The 17,279-nt window shown below is 38.4% G+C and overlaps 1 protein-coding gene across 4 annotated transcripts in view; it reads right to left on the bottom strand.

The window, feature by feature from the left end:
* Nucleotides 1–17,279, bottom strand: part of PTPN22 (protein tyrosine phosphatase, non-receptor type 22) — a 69,112-nt gene that overhangs the window by 8,763 nt on the left and 43,070 nt on the right. For all 4 annotated transcript variants that reach the window (XM_027860390.1, XM_027860391.1, XM_027860393.1 and 1 more), the window contains 6 exons: nt 15,088–15,168; nt 14,490–14,620; nt 13,403–13,430; nt 10,192–10,275; nt 3,703–3,818; nt 2,329–2,359 (listed from right to left, as the gene is read on the bottom strand). In XM_027860390.1, coding sequence (XP_027716191.1) covers nt 2,329–2,359; nt 3,703–3,818; nt 10,192–10,275; nt 13,403–13,430; nt 14,490–14,620; nt 15,088–15,168 — 471 coding nt within the window. The remainder of the gene's footprint in view (nt 1–2,328; nt 2,360–3,702; nt 3,819–10,191; nt 10,276–13,402; nt 13,431–14,489; nt 14,621–15,087; nt 15,169–17,279) is intronic.

The following is a 17,279-nucleotide window of genomic DNA, read 5'->3' as shown; positions in this document are numbered from 1 at the left end:
GTTTTCAAAGCATTTTCCTTTTATCAATCCTGTGACTTAGTTCAGTATTATGCCAGTTTACAAATGAAGATCTTTATGTCCAGAGCTAAAGTGACATACCCACAATCACACAGCTCTAAGTAGCCCAACAGGACCACAGGCCCTGGCCTTCCAGACCCCAGTCCAGGGCACTTCATATTCCACCCCCTGGGAAATCAAGTGGAGTTTCTGAAACCTCAAAGGTAAAGGCCAGGCCTGGTCTCTTTGGTGTACCGGCTCATTGCAGAGAGTTCACAAGGTCTGGGTGGAGCAGCAGGTTAGCTGGCCCATCTCTTGGTAAGACCAATTCTTAACAGCAGCCCCAGTAGCCTCCCAACAAAGAGAACCTTTGACCTCAGATCATAGGCAAGGAAGTGTAGCTTCCTGGGGGAGTGTAACTGGGAGTTCACTGAATTTCAGGAAAGCCAAACTGATCAGGACCAGGATAGGATTTCTGGGGCTAGAATTCAGAGACCACTACAAGAGAAATGAAGGAATAGTCTCTAAAGTCAATGCTTGAAAACAAAGAAAAATCTCCCCAGGCAAGACAGGAGTGGCAAGCCAAATCCACCTCAGATTTGAATGTAAGGGTTTGGGGGTTTTGTTGCTTGGTTTGGGTTTTTTAGCCTCTCAGAATTGAGGTCAGGGAAAGGTACAGAACTAAGCATCACATAAACTATGCCAGTCTGACCATTCTTTGTATTAATTTTGGACTAAGGCACGGGCCGGTGATCTGAGGCAGCATGGCATGGTGGTGTATCTTGTACAGTAGTGTTGGACTTGGGAATGAGGAGACTTTGAGTTTGGATTCCACCTCAGGTACTTATTAGCTGTACAGTTCTGGACAAGGCATTTTTAACCTCTGAGGCTCACTTTCCTCTTCTGTAACATGTAGGTATTAGCACTTGATATAACTACTTAATTCATTGGATTGTTACAAGCAAAGTGTTCTGCAGAACTTAAGTCAATTTATAAATGTGGGTTGTTATAGTATTCTATAAACTTATTTATATCAGTGGAGCAGCTAGATGGTGCAGTGGAGATGCCAGGCCTGGAGTCAGGAAGACTTATCTTCCTGAGTTAAAATCCAGCCCCAGGCACTTACTAGTTATGTGACCCTGGGCAAGTCACTTAACCCTGTTTTTTTTTTTTCAGTTTTCTCATCCGTAAAATGAGCTGGAGAAGGAAATGGCAAACCACTTTAGTATCTTTGCTCAGAAAACCCAGAATGGGGTCATGAGGAGTCAGATAGGACTGAAAATGACTGAATAATCATATCAATGTTATTTTCCTTTAGTTTTCCTGGTAAAAATTCATTTTGAAAATTTGCAACTTTGTCTTGTCTGAACTAACAAGTAAAGGGAATTTTCCTACACTTTCATTAAGTAGGGGGATCAGCATAGCTCTAGGGGCCAGTTACCATGGTGTCAACAGTGATTGACAAGCTTTAGGCTTAGAAAGAGCTCTGTGTTTCTCTGTGGATGTTAATCCTGTCCTGTGCTAAATTACCAAGGCTTTATCATGTTGTACACCCCAACCAAAGAGGAGCTAGTATAAAGCCAAAGAAATTTGGGGTTCTAAAATGTCCACAAAAAATGTTAACTTACTGAATTTATTGACGAGCCTATAATCATGTTTTGTCATCTTTGGCCAGGTATTTCTAGTTGTGTTCAGAAATATGTAAGAGATATATGCTTGTAGAGACAATTTTTCACATGCAGGAGCCTGTGGGTTTTATTTTCATCACATTTTAGCACAATGGTAAACAACAGGCCCTTGCTGCTAATAATACTTTGTGAAATTTGAAAACTTGTCAGTGCTTGGCCTATTTCATAAGACAACACATTTGGTTCACAATATGCTTTGCTATGACTGTTTTCAAAAAGAACACATCTGAGGTTAGGTTGCTGAGAGTTTTAAATAACATTCTTATGTTAGAGCATCTTAGGATGGGTACAGAGCCAAACATTATAAAAATGATTATTCCTCAAAGTGAATAGAGCACAGGCCCTGGATTCAGGAGGACTTAAATTCAAATATGGCCTCAGACACATAACACTTAGAACCAGCTGTGTGACCCTGGGCAAGTCACTTAACCACATTGCCTAACAACAACAACAACAACAACAAAATGATTATTCCTCTCTATTAAAAGGAAGTTTCTCTTAACATTTTCCTCTCTAAGGCTCAGTATCAGCAATCCAAAGCACAGGGCCTGGGATCACTTCTCCAATTTACTTGTACTATCAGATGTAGCTCTACCTGGGATTAGAAATGCTAAATTGTCAATAATAATTTTTTAAAACTTACTCTTTTTCACATTTCGTAGAATTTTTAAACTCTATAAAAACAAGGAAAGAAGAATAATGTTAATTTTTTCACCACAGAACTAAAAAAAAATTTATGAAGCACATAAGGAAATATAGAACAGGCATTGTAGAGCAAGATCAGGAGAACCAACATGACACGTGTGCCAACGTTTTTCTAAAGAGAGAGAGGGAGAGAAAAAACAAAAGGAAAGGTAACAACTTCTCAAGGATTTAGGTTAATTCATTTGCTTATGCTTTGTCAGATGCTAAAATTTTTACATAAAATTGTGCTTCCTTTGTATTTTATTTGATTATTTGTCTTTAAAGATAGTTTTTTTTTTAATAAATAAAAACAACTAAAAATATATAAGTTTCATTGAATTTTATCAGCTATCACCCTGAACAAACAATTAGTTAAAAGTAGTCATGAAAACTGTATACTAATTCTGCCATAGTACAAACCTTTTTTTTTTCCATCTTGACATTTTAAGCTCATTGAGAATTACATTCTAACTTTTTCCAGACCATCTGAGGTATATCATAACATTTAGAAATAATACATTCTAAGCTATAAAGCTATAGATTATTTCTTCCATCTCAAAAGAACATAATTTGTCTCTTTACACATTTTCCTGAGTGAGGTCCACAAGACATTGAGTATATACCTCATAGGAGATGGATAGAGTTGGAAAAGACCTTTTCAGATCATCCAGCCCCACACACCTCATTTTTCAAATGAGGAAACAGAATCAGAAAGGTTAAGCAATTTGTCCAAAATCACAGTAAGTAGTAGAGCCAAGATTTGAATGCAATTTCTTAATGCTTAATCTTAATGCAAGCTCTAAGTCTGGCAGCTGTCTTTACTTCAGCCTAACCAATCTGCTTCAGATCCCCAGCATGCTCTTTATTCTGTCATTTGCTCAGGCAATTCCATTCACCAACTTATCCAGTTCTGATTTTCTTTCAAAGTTTACCCTGTAACTTATCTCTAGAAGCCTTCCCAACCCCACCCAATTCTAATATCATCTACATGCCCTAGCAATCCTGTTTTCAATCTCTCTTATTTCCACTTGTTGATAATATACTTTTAAAATTTTATGCTTATGTGTTAAGTCCTTTTAGGGTAGATACACAACTCTTTTTATTAGCCCAGTAACTCCTCAGTTGCTTCCTACATAGTAGGTGCTTGAGGAGTGCTTAAGCAAATGTTCTTTGATTCATGTTTTGCATTTCCTTTGCTAACTTTGGTTGCAGCAGGCCTACCAAACACAATTTTTATGGAGATATTTAAACCAAGGTAATTTTCCCTTATGAAGGAAAAAATACAGCTAAAGCAACTGAAAGTCATTGGAGTTTCTGAATTATAATTATTTACCCTACTCCTTGTGAAGCCTTTTCCAGAAGTCTTCAATGACTGTTGAGAAGAAGTTATATCTTCTAAGTTCTCCAAGCGGTTGGTAGAATGAGTTTCTCCAGATTGGACCTGCATAGCTAAGAGAAAAAAAAACAACACTTAAACATATAAAAATATACATTCCTTCATTTAGCTTCTTAATCTATGTATTTATGTGGATAAACGTATACTTATCCTATAATTCTTTTTTTGGTTTTTTTTGTTTGTTTGTTTTAGGCAATTGGGGTTAAGTGACTTGCCCAGGGTCACACAGCTAGTGTCAAATGTCTGGTCTGAGGTCAGATTTGCACTCAGGTCCTCCTGACTCCAGGGCTGGTACTCTATCCACTGTGACACCTAGCTGCCCCTCCTATAATTCTTTATATGGTCTTTTTAGGTTGTAGTAGCATAGTAGGGTCCTGCAGTGGCCAGATAACCTCTTGGAAATTTAAGCTAATAAGAATCTCCATAAAATGAGTAAGATTACCTGTCTTTTGGAGTTGCAATGTAAAAATGTATCAATACAAATGTATTTTAAAAAATAAACTGGAGTTACAAATAGGTAATACATGCTCTCAAGTATCTCACATTCTCATTGGAGACAATACATATATGAAGTTCCCAGTTGCAAGTCAAAAGGTGCAGTCTCCCAAACCTAATCAGGAAACCAGGCTATTTCAGAAAACTACTTAGTCTTCCAAATTCATTAATTCAATCAGACCATAATGTCTCCTCTAATCTCCTTTATTCCAGGGTCTATCTCATTTCAGATGAAATGTGCATGTCCCCCACCTTCACTCCCTTGCCTCGACAAAGCCAGCTCTTATAAAGAGACTAGCACTTTTGAACTTATCAGAGTGCATTTTAAAAGTCAGCGATTTAGTCCCTGGCATCTATAGATTATAAAGACATAAATGTAAAACATGAGCCATGGCCCTACCTGCTCCACCTAGCTTTTTGCTCTTGCCACTAAGATCGTTTGCATGCCAGTCAGGATCATGGCAGCAGAAAGAACTTTGTTGAACCTGCTGCCACATAGTTCCTGTGGAGTTCAGTAAGACCAAGGGCTAGATTCAGTTCCCCATGAATCTAGCAGAGACTTAACTGTTAAGTTTCATATTCAGGGCTAGGACCATTCATAGACATGGAAGGGGCTCTGGACAGTCTGAATTTACACAATCTTCTTCATAAAACTTTACCAGTGATCCACAATCTCATTTGTGTGTCTGAACTATTCCTACTCTGACTTTGACCAAAAATAGTTATGTCCTTAAGATTGGACATCTTGACCTACTTGGCCGTTTCAACTAATCTTAAATACTGTTTCCTAAGCTTAATTACACTTGCATGTAAAGGAATTTGTGCCAACACAGAAGATGTATTGGTCAGGTCCAAGGTTTGCTGAAAAGTCTGCCCAGGCTTCCCTCCTGACTCTCCAGATTTCTATTTCAACTGTGACACAGCAGACTTCTCACTCTGGAACTTCACTCTATCCCTATAGCTTTCTCATCCTGGAAATACCTCCACCCCTGCAGTCCCTGCCTCTGATTGATTAGTCCCTCCCAGAGCTTCTATTTTAAGGAAAGTGCCCAGGCCAGTCAGCCCATGTTCACTCTTTCATCTGTCTCCATGTTCTGCTTGGAGTCGCCAGACTTCTTTTTCCACCTCCTCCCTTCCTCCCCACTACTTCTAGAAATTTCTTTTGAGATAGTGCCTTCCCCTATTAAAATGGGTACTCCTTGAGAGCAGGGACTGTGTTTTGTTTTGGGGTATTTTTGCTTGTACTTATAACCTCAGCATTTTAGCATAATGCCTGGGCATATAATACCTGCTTAATAAATGAGAACAGAAAACTCCCAAAGCCTGTGTTTAAAGAAGATTCAGCAACTGCACCAACTTCATTTCCCACCATCCACACTCTTTGGATTGATTCCACCATCATCCATCATTCATTCCCTCTCCACCAGGAATAGCTCATCAGCAGGAGGCTCACCATCACCAGAGATTGCATCAGCTTTGATACTCACACCTCATCAGTACCCTCAGTTGCCTCTGCTCCTCAGATTGGAGGGCAGACCAAAAAACTTCCCCCAAAGCCTCTGTGTAAAGAGAGCTTAGAAGCCCAGCCAGTTCAAAATTTCCCACCATCACCATCATCATAATCATCATGCCCTTACCCTGGTAGCCGCCCCTCCACTCCCTCCTTTCAGCTTCCTTTTTTTGTGTTGTCTTCTCCCATTAGATTGTCAGTTTTTTGTGGTCAGAATTGTCTTTTTCTTATTTGTATCCCCATTGCTTAGCATTGGTGCCTAGCACATAATAGGTACTTAATCAGTGTTTATTGTATTCTACTATATAAGTACTTATTGACTTGATTTGTTGACATGTAGGAATGAAACACGCAAGGTGACTAAAGCACTGAACTTCAAGTAGGGAAGACCTGGCAGGTGACTTAACTGCTTTCTGCCTCAGTTTCCTCATCTGTAAAATGGGGCTAAAAAATAGCATTTTTTTTTTTACATATATATATCTATCTCACACATAGTAGTTGTGAGGATTAAATGAAATAAAGTGCTTTGCAAACCTCAAAGTGCTATGTTATGTAAATACTGTTGTTGTTTGGGAGAGTGTGTCACTTTCATTTATTTGTAGTTGTCCTTATTAAGAACCCAGGCACTCTTGCAATGAACCATAAGCAATTCCCACTATCCTGGGGTCCTTGAACACCCTCTGATTTTTCATACACACTGGGGCTCAGAAACCCTCCATTCTCTATGGGGCTTAGCATCAGCATGCACATAGCTGAAATTTTTCCATGGAGGTTAGCACCAGAGTCTAGCTTATACTTCTTCCCAACCCACTCTCCCATTCCCCCTCCCCTGCCAAGCCTGAATCATGTGAAAGTGATACAGGCCATGAAATAAGGGTGTAATCCTCAGGGACTCAAGTTTCTTAATCCAGAGAGTACCCTGCAGTTGAAAGAATGGCAGAAGTTGGAGCTAAACAAGGATTATATTAGTCTTTAAGTGGTCTCTTGGAAGGCACCAGGAAGTACCTAAAGTATTTCGCTATATTGCCATAAAAGCACTACAAGATATTTTGAACCCATAGGTAAACGGATGACCCTGAGAATAGTACAAAACAAGATTGTAGCAGGTATTTGTGGAAAGTATGAGTTCATTATGTTTAATGGAAATTCTACCAATTCATAACTGCATACTTGTACAACGTTAGCAAGCCTCTGTCTGGAGCAGGTAGATTTTTTGTCTCTGGAAGAAAATAGGACTGACTATAAGCAGTGTCCTGGAAGTGACACGTTATTTCACCCAGTATGCACAATCATATCCAACCAAGAGCCAGAAAACTTCACAGTGTATAAAGTGTTATGGGATATGTTAGTTTTGACAGAAGTCAAGAAGTCCAGTCACCATACTACCCTCAAAGAGACCTGCTTAAACATTAAATTGAACACTGATGAACATGCTAAATACCAGAGGTCTGAGCTCTGAGCCCTGAGCTGAGGGAATTGAGGGGATTAGCACAAGTGGTTAATTGTGGGAATTGAGTGAATCACACTGACTCCATCTTGTGACTCAATTCTGGAGCTAGCTCAGTTCCCTTTCTGGGTCTAGTCCAAATTCTGGCTTGTGAGAAAACTTTATTCAATTGTGGGAATTGTGAGAAAACCTTATTGCATTGTTTGAACTTAGCCCTGTGTGACTGGGAAACTGGACCACCTCTACCTGCTGTTCAGAGACCCTTACCCAAGGATCAGGGTTATGCTGATCAGAAACACAGTCAGATCCAAAGATTGGTGCAAGGAGTTTTCTCACAATTGTGTATCTCAAGCAGTTCATATGTCTTATTTGAAAACTGGCCCTGTACTAATCAATCAGTTATTGTTTCTATCTTCCCTTGGCTGTTTGCAGATACTTCGAGAGTAGGACACCTCATTTTTTGTTCACTCTCCCCTTCCCAACTTGGCAAATCCTTAGTCTTTCTTCCAGTTAGAAATCAGATTACCTAATATTGTATTGTTTCTTTTTAATTAATTAACCTTATTTTATTAATTGTTTTTGGTGTCTAAGTCTTGTCTCCCTCTGTATTTGGGGTCCAGGCCTAAGGTGAGGAGGACTGGTCCTGCTTTGCTAGGTAAGTGGCATGCATTGCTTAATAAATCAATATGCTTAGAAGATCAAACCTTTGTTTTTCCTCAATCATTTCATCTTTCACGCACAACAGAGCAAAAGATTCAGTATAATCAACATGACACATTTCTGATGCATATATACAGCATTACCAAGAATGCTGTATCACAAGCTTTACCTTAATACCTTCTCAAGTTTGGGTAACAGTCACAGTTGTTTAATAATTTATACTGTTTAGGAAGACAGAGGAGATGAAGTTGATATGCTATGGTGGGAACAATATCCTAATTCCCTGCCTCATTTTAGGTAGGCTAACATTTCCTTAAGCAGTATTGAAACTATCTTCAAGACCTGATTGGCTGAGGAGACTAAAGGCCCTTACTGATAGTCATCACTTCCTGGCCACCTGGGTACAAAATAGCCACAAAAAGCTCCAGGTGCTTTTTGATGCTTGGCTGGTGGACCAGGAAGGACAACTGAGACAAGGGGCTCTGTTCAGCTGAATCAGTGAGTAGTATGCTTGCCAAATGTCTGATGAATATCCTCCTGCTGTGGCTAAGTAAATCTGTGAATTACTGTTGAATTACCTAATGGTGTCTCCTTTTGTTCCAGTATCGTTCAACAAATATTAAGCACATTTGCCACGCACTGTGTTAGGCCCTAGTGATAAAAGAAGAAAGATTCCCTAATTTCAAAGAGTTTGTATTCCATCAAATTTAAACTACTGAGGGAACTGGCCTGAGTTAGACCTAACCCAGAAATAAACCAGCTGATTTAAGATTAACTAAAGGAGGTCTACTGCTGACCCATGACCTCAGCTCTGAAGAGCTCTGATGGGAAGAGGTGGGGGTTTTTAATTCAGGAAACATTAAACACCTACTGAGTGCTAGGAAATAGAAAAACAAAAATGAAATGGCATTTGCCTTCAGGGAGCTTACACTGTACTGAGGGAATGGGTAAAAATGTTCAGGTCCATTAACCATAACTTCAGTAAGGGAATGGAGTTCTGGTAAATAAACTTTCTGTGCAAGGAAAATACAAGGTAACCGACTAATTGAAAGCCATCCTGTATGAGTAATTGAAAGATTGGGCAGTTTTACCAGTCTAGAAAATAACCCAGGTCCTTATAAAGATAACACATTGCAACCACTTGTTGCCCACTGGGAAGTTAGATTCTGTTGAGTAAGATAAGATCAGTGAAAAAGAATAATAATAATAGCTGCCATGCGTCAGGTATGATCTGCAATGAGTGTTCATTCTTCACTGGGGGAGAGTGTACAGAAATTAGCACTTTTGTGCTGGCCAGAATGAAGTGCAAAGTCAGAGGTTTGTTGATGGCAGATTGCATATTAAAAGTAAAATTGTAGAACAGCAGCAGAGGCTAACGGACCTTCCTGTTTTGCTCAACTTTCTGTCTTGTTTCTAGGTTCATGCGCATGCCATCAGGGGACATGATGGGAAGGAGCCTCATAGTCCTGGCTTTCACTCGGATTCAGTGGGATTTTGTTGAAGAGGCTCAGACATGGGTTTGGGGCTGTAGCTTGGCAATTAAGGATTTAACCAAGGGTACCAGGAATTTTCTGATCCCAAATCCCATAGTTGATTAGTGCCTCAAGTGGCACCAGTAATAAACCAGTCAAAAGAGTAGACTTCATTTTAGCATGGATGCTTCTTCCAGCTTTTACTGACTGCCTTGGCTGGATTCGGGGCTCATCACTTTTGCCTGAGCACCAATCGAGTTTTACCTCTTTTCTATTTCGTACACTCTAATATATGACAGTGGAAAGCAACTCAGTGATGAGAGAATGCTACCCAGCAGAGAGCAGCATGGTGACATCACTAAAAGGTTAAAATCAGTACTTCAGTTTCCCAGGTACTTTAATATAGGGAACAGAGTATTTAAGCTGCTACAAAGGCATTATTTTCCATTGTAAATAAATTGGTATTCTGGCTTATAAATCAGCCTTTTGTGACTTATTTAGTGTAAATCATTTCCTAAGCCTACCAAACTTATTACTGGCACTCCACATAGCTCCATGAAAACTAGTCATTCCATGAGAAATAACTCCAATAGCAACATGAGAACCCAAGTCCAAGCACCTGGCCAGTTCCACTTTTGAGCTACAAGTTCAACCACTTGTGCTGGTTTTTTTCTTTGTCATTTTCATGTATTTTTAATTTTGTACCTTTTTATGTCCTGCATAATCTTTTCTGTGCTTTCCATTTCTGTCCAGCTTTTTCAAACCTAAAACAGTATCTTTGATCTTTTAATATTGCCATTTACAAAATCCTTCTTTAAGGAGGAGGAGACATTGCCACTTACGGTCTTCATCAGCAAGAAGGAAGGACTCAGGTGTTCTCTCTGGAAGCGGAGGAGGAGGGGATGAAGAACGGTCCTGCGGTATCTCTGAGATGAAGAACAGAAAAGCAGAAAAGTCCCTTCAATTAAAAATAATTAAAATCTTTTAAATCCTGGATGAACACTATATTGTAGCCAGATCTACTTATTCAATATTAATTTGCAGCTACCTAAGATAGTAAAGCCTCACGTATTCTCTACCTACATCTGTCCAGTCCATGAGCCTAAACAGTAGCTTCTTTCCAGTATTTTTTTTAATCGTTCAACAAGCACTTATTAAGACATTGACTCTGTGGCAGGTGCTGTAGGAATACAGTTAAGTTCCATTCTTAGGCTGTAAGTTCTGAGAGAAGAGGAGCCTCTTTATGAGGCTTCTACAACATGGTGGCAAGCACAATGAAACTTAAGAAGGTAAAAAATTCTCTTGGATGATTGAATACCACTAAATGCCAGTTCAGAGGCTCCCAATTTTTCCAAGTGTGAGGACCCTTTTAATGTAAAAAAATTTGATTCCCATATGGCAGTAGTGATTACTTTTAGTAATACACCAGGAAGCTAAAATATGAAGTCATTGATGCTCTTAAATGAATTTGCATCTTATTAATCACAACCTCATTTGTAGAAGCAGCTTGTTGTGATAGCATACGAGATTTAGGGTCAAGATGGCCTGGGTTCCTATCTTGACTTTGACACTAGCTATGTGAGTTTGAGTTTCTTTACATATAAAATACAAATAACACCTCACAGGACTACTAAAACATACCAGTGAGATAGTGTAAAGCATCATAAACGTGTTTTTATGTGCTTGGGAAAATTGTTAACATGTAGGATACTTACAAAAGGCATGTTCACATATGTTAAACTGAGTCATACTGCATATTTTTTGGAGACCAATAAAGATCAAAATTGTATTGCTTGGTGGGCATATTGATTTTGCAACCCCTTTGCCATTACTATGAAGTCTCACTAATGCTAGACCTATTTGATTTTGTAGAAATCCTAACATTTGTCTCTGAAATAGGCTTTTAAAGCATTCTTGCCTATATCTTGTGTATAGTAAGGGAAAGCATAACAGGACTATTTACTTCGAATGTTGGAAATTATGTAGTCTATTTGCCAGGACAAGATGCTTTGTGGAACTCAAGTCAGTCAGCAAATAACTGTATACCACTGCCAGGCTCATTTTCCTACAAAGAAGAATTTAGTCCCATCAGCCCCTGATTGAGAACCTACACTGACTCTCTTTCACATACTACAATAAATCCAAACTCCTTTGCCTGGCTTTCAAAAACTTCTTATCTCTCTTAAGGCTTTATTTCCCAATTATTCAGTCAAGCCAGTTTCTTCACTGTTAACTGCACCAAATTTGGTCATGCTGTCACCATACCCTTGTTAATTCTGTTCCCTCACCTGGAATGTCCTTCTTCCTTTCCACTGCCTATCCAAATCTTTTCTGTCTTTCAAGACCTACCTCAAAGCCTTTTTCATGCAGTCCTCTCCAACTATACCAGTCCATAGTAATTTTATTCTTTCCTGAATTCCTACTGTACTTGCAGTCAGCATACAAAAAAAAAAGTTTGGCATTTAGATATATAGTGTGTTTAGTCATTTGCATATATAAAAGCTCCTTCAAAGGAGAAGTTGGCTCCACTTCCATATTCTTTCCTTCTTAGAAAAGCGCTAGGCCTGTGGTATCTGCTCAGTGCTCATTTGATAAGATCTGAATAATCTTGAAAAGAATTAGACTCAGCCGCTTCCTTTTCCTAATCTATCAGTACCTCAGTGGTGTGAGACACAAATATCAGGAAAGCACCCAAAAAAAATTGGAAATTGGGGAGCAGAGTCAAAGATCCATCTTGTGACCAGGACTCTCAGAGATCCAGAGAGGCCTAAGCCTCTGTAAAGAATATAAACATAGAGGGGCAGCTAGGTGGCGCAGTGGATAGAGCTCCGGCCTTGTGATCAGGAGGACCAGAGTTCAAATCCAGCCTCAGATATTTGACACAGACACTAGCTGTGTAACCTTGGGCAAGTCACTTAACCCCAATTGCCTCACCAAAAAAAAGGAAATAAGAATTTAAAAAGAACCTATAATGTACATGGCACTGTGTTGAGCACTTTGCAAATATTTGTGTTTACAAATAAAAAATTACAAAAATTTAAAAAAAAAAAAAAGAATATGAACATAGAGGGGCAGCTAGGTGGCGCAGTGGATAGAGCACTGGCCCTGGATTCAGGAGGACCCGAGTTCAAATCCGGCCTCAGACCAAACACTCGATGCTAGCTGTGTGACCCTGGGCAAGTCACTTAACCCCAATTGCCTAAAAAAAAAAAGAATATGAACATACATGGAAGTTTTCATTTTGAATTATTGGAAGGAGTACTCATAGATTGATTGGGTTACAAATCCACCCAAGTATGAAAAAGATGCCAAAAAAAACAAAAAACGGGTATTCTAGCCTCTTCCTGTGCAAATATGGTAATTATTGAGGAAACATCCATCTAGCTTTCGTTCAGTATCACAGTTGTTATTAAGCCTGGCAAAACCTTTCAAATGCTCCATAGCTGAACAGTGACAGATCCTTGCCATGTGCTATGTTTGAAACTAAGTCCAGATGACTCTCCTGCATATACTCTTTCCCTTCTACCCTACCCCAAGTCCCCATGGCAATGAAATGGCCAAAAGGCTTATAGTTCATTTGAAATAGAATCAAGGAAAAGGTAAGGAACAGAGAGCTACACATTTTAAACCTGCCTATAGTGTGGGATGCGGAAATGGGAGTGACGGGAAGGACCTTACAGGTTAGGGCAGGGATTCTGAACCTAGGGTCTTTAAACTTTTTTTTTAATATTTTGATAATGATATTTTGATACAATTGGTTTCATTTGTAATCCTATTTATTTTATGCATCTAAAATGTCCTGAGAAGGGGTCCTTAGGTTTCACAGACAGAGGGGTCCATGACAAAAAAAGGTTAAGAACCTCTGGACTAAAGAAACCAGAAACATTACCTCTTGATCTAAGATTATATACCTTCAACTATTAAAGAAACAGTGCAGTTTTTGGAGGTGAATTACTTTTAAAGTTCAGTGAACCATTTTTTACAGTATCTGAGAGGTCTACATTATGTCATTTCAAAAATTGTTTGAAAAAATAAAATCAAGGACAATTTTACCTGATTTGGAACTTCTCAGTTTCACACTCTACAAGTAAACAAAAGAAAAAACATTTAACATCTGTTGAAGAGGCAGTAAGTGATATAATGGAAATATTATTTCTCCCATCCCTATGGAGATTGCTATAGAATAGGCTCTCTATTTCTCCTGATTCATCAGATGATCTGTAAAACCATTATCCTCCATTCTTAGTTGTTTTATATCCTATGACACTTTGTCCTGAACTGATCCAACTAGAGGAATTTATTTCCTTCCTACTTAGAAACTCCCCTTGAAGTTTAGTTAGAGTTTTCCTGAACTTCCTTTCTTAAAAAAACAGAAACAAGTTGTTAAAAATGGAACCCTAACTTAATTTCTGAGTTACTTTTAGGGTAAATGTCTATATTAAAACATATATTGATGATACTTATCCAACTTTATGGTGCTTCTAATACAAAATTAAATGCCTGCCTACCATGTATTGTATGAAATAATAGAAATTTTTAAACAATTTCCTAGCCTTTGTAAATTTTTGTAGACTAGCTTATAGAATTAGGTAGAAATACAAAACACATGTATAATTTTTCTCCCTGAAGCTCAAGCATTATTGTTATAAGAAGCTGATTTAATATGCAAAGAAGCTAGAAAATTGCTTTTCACAACATATCACTCTACAGTTAACTTATATTGCCTACCAGAAGATTGATATAGGGAACTGCAAACTCATAAACCGTTCTGTTTTTATTCAATTAATTGTTCAAGTTCATTTCAAATGCTACCTCCTTCCCTGATTCACCCAACCAGAAAAGATCTCTTTTCTTTGAATTTTGACCATACCTCTCGTGGAATTTATTATATTACATCTTGCACTGAAGTTACTTTTGTCTAATCTCCCCTGCTAGGTTATAAGCTTGGAGACAGAAATGATATCTAAATTCATCTTTGTCATCCCGCATAGTGCCTAACATCATTTCAAAGATTCTACGTGTTTAATAAATATTGATTGAATGAATTAACAGAGTGAATAACTGCTTAGGAATACATAAACAAAGAACTATAATCACGTAAACCCAGATGACATGAGTCAGAAGAGATGTACTTATTTACCTTACTTGGTCTCAGTCGAAATGAATCATTAGATTTCTCTGATTCAGAAACTCCACTCCATTCCAATGATGTTCCAATTTTTAGCTTCACAGGTGAAGACTGGGGTTTGGAAGTCATCTCTGAAAAGTTTCCTGGAACCCATTAAGTAATATTCAAATCCTGAGAACATTTATTCCCTTGGAAGCTAAACTTGACTCCAAACCAACACAGAACATGTGGAATTATAGATATTTAGAGCTGGAAGAGAATTTGCAATGATGTAGTCCAACTATATGCCCTTATTTTATAAGAGTCTTATGTGGTGACCAGAGCCATAACTATATTGGGAAGTCCTAGGCTTTGTCCCCAGGGGCCACATTTCCCAAAGTCTTCCTAACTTCTGTCCCTGTTTCTCAAAGTCTGTTGGTGCAAAGGGGCAAGAGGACCACCATCAGGCCCTTGAAAAGCCTCAGAACTCCACACTCCAGACATTGCCACTGCCCCTCCTCCTTTGATTCCCGCTCCTCTCAGCTAAATTTGTTCTGAGCACCATGATATCTATAGTCTTGGGGGCAAGTGACTATCTCCACTTCTGCATTTTTAAGCCATCTATACTCACCAGATTCCTCATCCACAATAAAGGATTCAGGGGTCCGTTCAGGCAAAGGAGGAGGGATTTCATCATCTAACAGTGGAGAATCTGATAATCAAAAATGCCAAACACATGGACTCAATTAGGATTGAATAATCCAAACAAGATTCTTGATTGCATCATTAACCATTTTTCAACCAATGAGACACCTACTTGTTTCACAACATGGGGGGGAAAGTGGTGTAAAGTAAAATGTGGTCTCTTATCTTGATTTCATTATATCAATGCAGGTAACTCAGTTCACAGAATTTCAGAGTTGTTGGGACCTCAGCAGCTATCTAGCCTAACCCATACCAGTTCAGAAAGGCAACGTGATATAGTGGAAAGAGTATAGGATTTAGGGGCAGGAAGGCTAAGACTTTATTGACACTAGCTGGTTCGTGTGGGCAAATTACCCAAACTCTCTGAGCCTCAGTTTCTTTATCTATAAAATAGGGATGACAATAAGTGCAGTGCTTGTCTCCCAAGGTTCTTGTAAGGATCGAATGAGATAGTATATCCAAAAATGCTTTGCAGACCCTAAAGTATTGTTTGAATGTGTGCTGTTTGCTGCTATTAGTCTATTTTTGTTTTAAAACCTAATACTCCTATAAAACTCAGGCATATTTCATGACAGTCTCTTAAGTACCAGGTAAATTAGTAAAACAAAATATATTAATTTGAGGGAATTTTAAGTTGTTTCCTACATATTGCTTTTGCTTGAGTATTTTATGTAGTTTGCACAATAAAAATAATATAAAATACTTTGCCATGCAACTTACTCATCTGTGTCAATGGTTAAGACATGAATGTAGTGGTCTCCAATGCATCTCTTTGATGATAATGCAGAAACCTAGACTACCATTTCCTTTGTTCCTAGATACCAGTATAACGGGGTACTAGTGTGTATTTATGATATTTTCCTGAAATACTGAATCATTTAGGGGCAGGGAGATATTAAAAATGAATGACCATTAGATGGCATAGTATCAGATAGTACCACCTCTGAAAAAGGAGATTTGTTATTTAGAGATGCCTGCAATATTGTGAGTATCTAGTGAGGCATTCAAATTCCTAGACAACTCCAAGGAATCTGGGATTTTGTATTGATATCCCAGTATCTAGTAATGTGCTGGGCACACAGCAGGCATTTATTGATCGACTTAGATGGAATAAAAAAAGATTTTATGTGTATGTGTATATTTTACTAATTGTTTTAGATAGAATCAAGGAAAGATTTTATACACACACACATATAAAATCCCTCTGCAACAAAATATTCTGCAAAGCTATTTCTATGCCTTGCAAATATAACAACTTAACTTTGTTGATCTAGTTACAAGAAATTCGGCCCTGTAAGTACTCCTGAATAGTAAGGAGTATTTTATCCCTGTATATGTAATAATAACTGTATAATGAAAATACCTGATTACATGTATACTAAGGAGAACTCAGCTTCCTTTCTGTCTCTTCTCACCCTTCATCACCTCACCTTCCAAGATCTGTGATTTCACAAGTATTAGTACTCCCTTTACTAATTCAGATCCCAGACCCCTATGCCTTCATAAATGAGCTTCGGGTAATTTAAGGCTGTGGCCCACCCAAATGCCTCACCTGATGACACTTTCTGATAATAGGCTTCTCTGAACTCTTCAAATGACACTACAGAGTCTGCTGCCTGACCTATACTTTGAGAGTTTGTGCTTTGCTGGCATAATCATAGAAAAACCAGGGACCCCTTCCTGCCATAATAAGGCATTAGAGAAAGTCTTTCATTCATCATTTCAAAGTTCCCAAATACTCCCAGCAGAAAAAGAAACCCATATCCCCAAACCGCCCAAAAGAAAAGTCAAATAATAGAAAAAGTCACCTAAATTTCTAAACCTAACACCAAAAAACCAACAAAATTTATACTACACATACAGAGTATGCATACCCTTTTTTCCAGAGTAATGACAAAAAGGGTAGAAGCAAAAATTACTAGCATGCTACAGAGAAACTGGACATAGGCGGTTTTTTTTTTATTCCCATCATGTGTAAAAAGGCAATGATATTTATATCATATGTTAATCTTTGCAACTAAATTCCCCTCTAATAAAAAATGTTGGGTAACCAGTAGAAATTAGTTTCGACGTGTGTGTGTGTGTGTGTGTGTGTGTGTGTGTGTGTGTGTGTGTGTG

This window comes from Vombatus ursinus, unplaced genomic scaffold (genome assembly GCF_900497805.2).
Source record: "Vombatus ursinus unplaced genomic scaffold, bare-nosed wombat genome assembly UNPS02014179.1, whole genome shotgun sequence".
Classification (NCBI taxonomy): Eukaryota; Metazoa; Chordata; class Mammalia; order Diprotodontia; family Vombatidae; genus Vombatus; species Vombatus ursinus.
The sequence above is the reverse complement of the archived record's forward strand: the minus strand, read 5'-3'. Positions and strand labels throughout refer to the sequence as shown.